We start from the raw sequence: 7339 nt of genomic DNA on the forward strand, positions 1-7339 counted from the left end.
TGCAACAAAATGGAAACTGATCACAGTTGTGGAGTAATCAATATTTAAACAACAGAACAATCACAATGATTATTACACAATAAAAATGTGACTCGCCAGTTAAGTTAGCCTAGGCACTAACAAGGACATGAGGAAGTATGAATATAGACGCTTAATAAAAAAACTGCAATCAAGCTCTTGAAATATAATCTTGGCAAGTGTAAGGCACAGCGCAGCTCCCAGCAGAGTATCTACTCCATGCAGACTGTCCAAACGAATTGTTTCTGTTCTTTGAGCTCCCAAGTCAGTGTAATTCCAGCACTTGACTGCTCACATTGCAGCACTTACCTTAGTGCTTGTTTCAGCTTCCAAGCATTGGCAAGGTAAAACGCAGGGGTATTTGACTGGTACCATCCAAAAACTCACAAATTCTTTTCTCAGGGAGAACATTTCTGATCAAAAAATTATCTTCAAAGAGATAAGATCTTCCTACGTCCAGCTGCTGAGACATTAGGATTTCTATACATAAGTCAAGCTTCTTAGATTTTTGTTAAGCTGTTTCCTTACTATTCCTAGGAAATTAATCTAGAATCTAAGAAGTAAAGTGTGAAGTAAAACAGATAGAGCACTAGACCCAGGCAGTAAAGCACAGCAATCATTTTCGCATCCATACACCATTATAAATTAACACAGCTACTGAATAATGCCACAAGATCAACTTGTAAGCTGCAGTATTCATGAGCATTGTTAAAGATATTATTCAAAACGTTCAGCACACGCATTTATTTAGTGCACCTTGTTTTGCAGAGTAATTTCTTATTAAAGTAAAGTACTTGTTCTACAACGTGCATGCTCCACGCACTGGAGAACAGGGACCCAACGTGCCATAGTACAAACTACATTTGTATTTCAGTGCTATGAGATGTTAACTTTCCTCATCCATAATCAGTTAATGTAAAAGTGATTTGTATTAGCCTTACTCTCCTGTGTAGGTTTCATTGCTAATGCTTATCTATGTCCTAGCACACAGCGTGTTTGTTTGCACACACACAGGCTGGGGAGAGGAATGAGTTCTGGGAACACATTTCTCTCACTGCAGGGCATGGATACCTAGTTTTTGTTTCATTGATGGGTACGTTTTACAAAAGACAAGTAGCAACAAAATCATTTCAAGTCCTATATTAAGCAAAACACTTCAAAAAATACTCAACTAACACAACAAACCGAAAGTTCAAATTAACAGAAAGACCTGAAGTACAATAACTTAAAAGCAAATAGCTTTAGAAAAAGTTCTGTGCACTGCTGGAACTGAGGGGAGAAGTTTTGTCTACACACTAAACAGATTGTTAACATGAGCACAACAGAGAAATGAAATTTAGGCTGTTATTCTACAACACAGAAGTGCCACATGGCTGTACTATGTGTCCAGACACAGCTGAGGAAGAAAGAGCTCAACATACTGTGTCATTTCACAGTGTACAGTTTCATACACATGAAGAGAAGCGAAGTTTCCATAACGTGATCACTGTGTTCTGCTTCACAAAGGACAACGTTTGCAGATGGCTACAGCTTGTTTTCTCCCTTCTATCTCACTTGTTCCTCCACTGCTCATCAGTGCAGGTTATAGCCGTTACTGCTGTAGTTCACCACAGGCAACGCAGTTGCATCCTTCAGCAATTATCAAGTACATACAGAGAAGTAAGGACATAAATTGTGCCACTCCGTCATTTCTTTTGCTTCACTGAGATTTAACTGTAGAAGAATTGAAAGACAAGCACTGCACTAAGGAGACAAACGCTCTCAAAACAACAGAAAAGGAAGTTAGAAATTAAGTTTTATACCGTAACAAAAATCACAATTGAAGATGAGGAAAGGTGGGTATTCCACATTAGGAAGGCATCCCACAATTTCCTAAGTAACAAGTTCTAATTTTTAAATTACACAGCCTCCCCAAGGAGTAATTCCATCTCACAGGAGACAAAGCTTGCCTAATGTTTTGGACTCAAACTGGAACTGCAGGATAAGGTCACTAAACACATTTACCTCGTGTTGCTCTTAAAACAACCTATTCATCCCACACGAGTAACTGAACTGAGATGTCCTGAAAAAATGAATTACTGAAGTCAGAAAGCAACATTTGGTTTTGACAGGAAGATCAGAATACTTCAGAGGATGCTCCTTAATGAGATTTTCAGACATCATCTGCTGCTTTTTCTGACAGCTTCCAGATGCTACAGGTACAAAGCCTCAGCCTAGCACACTGCCATGAAGAGCTGCCAGTTTGGGCCAATACCTTTATTCCACTTCTTCCAACAAAGTAAGCTATACTTGTAATAACCTGATGAATTAGCATAAGAGAATGCAGATCTGGACTAATCACAGAAAAGAAATCTCATCTTTTCCATTTTGTTTGGACAGCAAGTAATGTATATTACTTTTTAAACAGCAATTTAGTTAATTTAAAACATAATGCTTGCTTCAGGCCAATGTTATTCTCAGAGCAGGCCAGAAGAAATACTAAGATTTGCAAAAATAGCTAAGTGTTTTTTTTGTTTGTTTTGTTTTTTAAGTATTTCATTCTGATTTCATGTGAGTACATCCTCAGCTCAACCTAGTAGAAGCTGATCACCCCCACATACAACTTCCATCAGCATTACAGAAAATACTGCTACACATCCAAGACAAGCACAGGTCTTATCATAACTGAACAGGGTTGAAATATCAGCCTGATCTTTGCATACATCTATTACACATTTTGAAGAATGCTTTTCATTTGCAGAAATGATATTTACAGTCTGTAGGTATCAGATGATGATGGCTTTCATTTTAGTCCTGCTTGCCTTCCCGCCACTGTCGACTGCCTTCACTCCATGCTACATAAACAAACATAGCAAGCACCACGTGAACAGTGACTACAGCAACTATGGCAGCATAAAAATAGCTGTCTCTGTTGGACATTCCTAAGGTACCTGAGAAGATAAAAGAAGGAAAGAACATTAGTTATGAATGCTGAAACAGAAAATTGGTATTTTCAGGGGGGAAAAAAAGCTAAGTTCAATGTACTGCTATATCTCAAGATGGAGCTCAAAAAGATACGCAGAAAGAATTTGTGCACTACAATAATTACAGATCTTGAAAGCATTTCTGGAATAAAGCAACCCCACAAAACATTTAAGATTGAACACTCTGCTTCAATCCACAATTCAGAGTTCTACAACACCCACATTTTCTTTATTATTCTCCAGCATCAAATAAACCTCATCATCCTTTTTTCCTAAGTATAAACCTTTGCAGGGCAGGAATATAGAGGGAGAAAACAATTGCACTGTTTATTTGCCACTGTAAAAGGAAAAATTGGTGGAAAAATAATTACATTTATAGAACTTCTACCTTCTTAACTTAGATTGTAAAACAACTCCTCATCACTTAAGATGGTACTTCTCACAAGAAATAAGCATTCAAATACCAGAAGACAAAACATCATTTTTCTTCAACAAGAAATAACAAAAAAAGACAAGTGCACACACACCAATAATACACCCTTCCTAACAAGTCCAATTTTATCCATGCTGACAGTTTTGCCATTAAATGACAACAAAGTTAAGGCTCTGTTTACACTTTGGCAAAAAGAACATCAATTCAATACACTACAAATAAATTTGAGAGTAATTTAGCAAATTTCTCAGCCTTGAGAACTACATACAGCAGTAAGCACAAAAAGAGAAGCATCCTGGAAGACCTTCCAACTTAGTTATAAACTGACAAACTGCTCTTAAAAGCAGCTGACTTAAACAGTTGATGTTTATATAAAATGCAGGTGTGATTTAAAATGCAGAAAAATACCACTGAATAACATTACTCTGTCTTGAACGCACATTTAATTGGCAACAACTGCAGGAAGCCCATCCCTGATAATCCTGATAGAGCTCTGAGGAAGTGTGCTGTTAAGATACAATTGAGGTAAGGGGAATACTGCACCTGTATACAATATAAACCACTGTGTAACAACAGTGAATGTTAAACTGCAGACCACAATGCAGGGAAAGATGCACAGAATATGTATACAAGTTATATAACAGAGCTTTTAGTTTGTATAAATAAACATTCTAAAGAGGAAAGGAAAATTTTCCTGTTTTGGCAACAGTAATGCTAATTGGTAGAGATGGAATTACCTTCAAATATATAAGCCTTCGATGAAAAATACAGCCCGACAGGCAATGTGATCATTAGAGCTGTGAAGAATAGAAGTGTTCTTAAAGTTGATGTTAATGAACCCTCATTTCTGAAATAAATAAGAAAAGTTACAGATAGAAGGAAGTCACAATATGCATGCCTGACACAGGACAAGAGCCTGCCCTGAACAGGAGAAGCAATCCAATTACTTCTCAAGAACTGAGGGCACTGGAAGTGACACTGAGCACACATTTGCTAACCGCAACAGAAAACCACAGTACACAAAAAGATGCAGGAATGGCAGTTGAAGTTCACCAGCAAGGTGAGCAACAGTGTTAGATTTTTCTCTTCCTGTTTTGCCAGCATTAACAACATAGGTGTGTTATTTTCACGCTATTAAATATCTAGTGCTAGATATGCATGTATATGATATACATGACAGTATTTCACATCAGAATTTGCCAAGTTCCACATTTTCTTTGGAAAAAATAACTACAATTCCAGGCAAATGAGAAGTACCATGTGCTGGGGCACAGAGGGAAGTACACAGAATGACTTAACAGTCTGAAGCTGGAAATGAAGTTCCTTTTTTAGGTACTGTCCCTGTTTAAAATAACTTCTGTTTCCACTAAGAACCTTGGAGTAACTGTAGCAGTAATTAGAACATGGAGCTAGAACACCACAGCATTCATAGCTTTTTTTTTTTTTTTTTTTAATCTTCCCAGCCCTAAACATAAAAGACCTTGAACAGAAGAATCAGGAGAGACTGTGTTGTTGGTAAGGCCTCCCTGGACTTTGCCTGCTGGAACAGGTTTTGTATTCACAAAACAACACACAGAGTTTGTTTCTCTGTGTGTGCTTCTACCAGTTTTTAATCACTCCGCTCCGCTGACTCGATTATTTTATGCAGCAGTGAATGAACATGTAAGCCAACCAACACCTTCTGGCTTCCAAAGATCACCATAAACAATGACAAGTGTCCTTCAGACCTTGAAGCACAAATTCCTACCAAAGCCAATTCAAGTCAGGGACACACTGTTTTTATAACTCCCGGACATCTGCAAAGGTTCCAGACATCTGGGACAAATATAGTGCTTGAAATGTTTTACCCTCGATGTTTCTTAGGAAAACTGGGAATAAAAATCAAGCAAACCCTCATTCTCTGGCAGTGATAAAAAGACAGTGATGTGTAGCCACACAGCTTTTGCACTAAAGCCAGCAGCACTTGTGCTGATTAGGCCTCATTACACTGACATACATTCAAGCAGCTTGTCAAGTAGCTTAAAGAGATGCTCAGAATCTTTTCCCTTACTACAGCTTGGCCTAAGTTTTCTCTCTGCGAAAAGAATAAACACACTGAAGCTTCCCCATGCCTTTCCAGTGGAACGGAGAACCTACTCTCTATTTAGGCTTCCTATTCAGCCCCTAACCGTGGATGTATGACAGTACGACCAGCAGCTTACTCCCCAGGCACCGTCAAGCACGTTCCTCACAGTGCCACACGCTCGCTGCTCCCTACGCACGAGAAGCAAACGTTTGCCGTACCACGGAGCTCCTCGCCGCACACCCGCCCCCCTATCCGAGTCCCAGGGCCTGCCAGGGGCACACAGCACGGCCCCGCTGAGCCCGAGGCCTCCCACACGCCGCTCCCGGAGGCGGCCGCCCCAACCCAGGGGCACCGACACGGGGAACGCCTCCCTCCCGGTTCAGAATCCCAGTCGCCAGCTCCCACCACCCCGCCAGCGTCCCGTCCGGTTCCGGGCCTTACTGCCGAAACTCGGGCGCGAAGGCCGCGTTCAGCGCCGCTTTGTCGTAGCGCTCCATCTCCACTCCTCAGCGCCCCGCGCTGTCGCCGCTTCCGGTCACCTGACCGCATTACTGCCGCTTCCGCTCACTTGACCGCGCACCGCGCGGCTGCTGGAGAGCCATGCGCGTGCGCAGAGCTGGTGCCTTGCGCCGCCGTTTCCCCAGCAACCGCGGGCGCGGCCTGCTGACGGAGACACCGAGCTGCCGCTGGGGACAGCGAGCGGGAAGCGCCGCGTCCCGTGCTCGTCCTGCGGAGACGAGCTGTCCAGGTGTTCTCCTCTCCTGGTATTAAAGTTGCTCAGAATTTTTTTGGAAGGGCCTCGTTGCGTCCTTTCGGCCCTCAAATATGAATTCGTCGCCCAAAGGCTGTAGAAAAATACCTTCTGCTGCCAAAGGAGGAGCTTCTGGTCATGGCCAGAGGGAAACGGCCCCTGCTGTAACCGAGACGTGCTGCAGAGAAGCAGCAGGTCTCAGTGCCGCAGCACAGCCAGGCCTTCCCACATAAAGCCCACGAGCTGCCTGGTGCAGCCGGGCTCCTTGGTTCATCCCCCTGCCAAGGGGGGGGATGCACACCCAGCTCTCCGGCAGCAGATGGGTGTCATGACATGCTGTAGCAGCAGCCCGATGTGCGGGTACAGAGTTGTTGGTGCTCACTGAGCAGCGCTGGCGGCGAGGCAGAATGTTGCAGCCTCCAGACAATAGTCTATGGAAGCTGTTTAGTAGAACGCTGCTATCTTATCTAGTCTCGTACACAGCAGCAGTAGGATGTGCGTCTCTTTCTTGGTGAGTCCACGTTGCTGTCTTACTGCCCAGCCAAGCCAGATGTGAATCCTGTGAGTCACCACCTCCACATGTGACTCTTCTTGTGTTTTCCTGCACACAGCCCTCATTTCTGCAGCCTGGTGCTGCTCCTCCTTCCGGCGACACACAGTTCATAGCCTGGCACAGCAGCTTCATCCTCTTCTCAAGGCTGTCCTTCGTGCAAGCAACGGGAGCCAGGTCCCTTGCCCCTTCAGGCTGCTCAGCAGAGTTTGAGCAAGCCCCAGGGATGTGCAAAATCCAGCTCAAATGCAGAAGCAGGATATGTTTACAGATTTCCTAATGAACAAAAATGATTTGGCAAAAACATCCGTGCATAGTTAAGATATGTCAGACACCTGAAAAATGTGAATGTAGGTGCCACAAGCATTTAATCAGTAGATACGTGGTATTCTTTCCACTTTCACCAAGACTTTCCTGTTTGTTTCCCTGGAACAGCAGTGACATAAGATAATTTAGCAACAAAACAAGGAAACATCAAAGTAGAATGATTTCACATAAACTTACCACAGAGATGCTATCAATCATGAAAGGGCAGCAAGTAACTCAAGGCCTAAGAGAC

The 7339-nt window shown here is 42.7% G+C and overlaps 1 protein-coding gene across 1 annotated transcript; it reads right to left on the reverse strand.

Moving 5' to 3' along the window:
- Positions 1–1143: 1143 nt before the first annotated feature.
- VMA21 (vacuolar ATPase assembly factor VMA21) lies at positions 1144–6065 on the reverse strand. The gene is made up of 3 exons (XM_010715507.4): positions 5921–6065; positions 4152–4261; positions 1144–2948 (listed from the first exon to the last, which is right to left on the reverse strand). The coding sequence occupies exons 1-3, from the start codon at positions 5974–5976 to the stop codon at positions 2806–2808; spliced, it is 309 nt and encodes a 102-aa protein (XP_010713809.2). The 5' UTR covers positions 5977–6065; the 3' UTR covers positions 1144–2805.
- Between the last annotated feature and the right edge of the window lie 1274 nt (positions 6066–7339).

This window comes from Meleagris gallopavo, chromosome 9 (genome assembly GCF_905368555.1).
Source record: "Meleagris gallopavo chromosome 9, MGAL_WU_HG_1.1, whole genome shotgun sequence".
Lineage (NCBI taxonomy): Eukaryota > Metazoa > Chordata > Aves > Galliformes > Phasianidae > Meleagris > Meleagris gallopavo.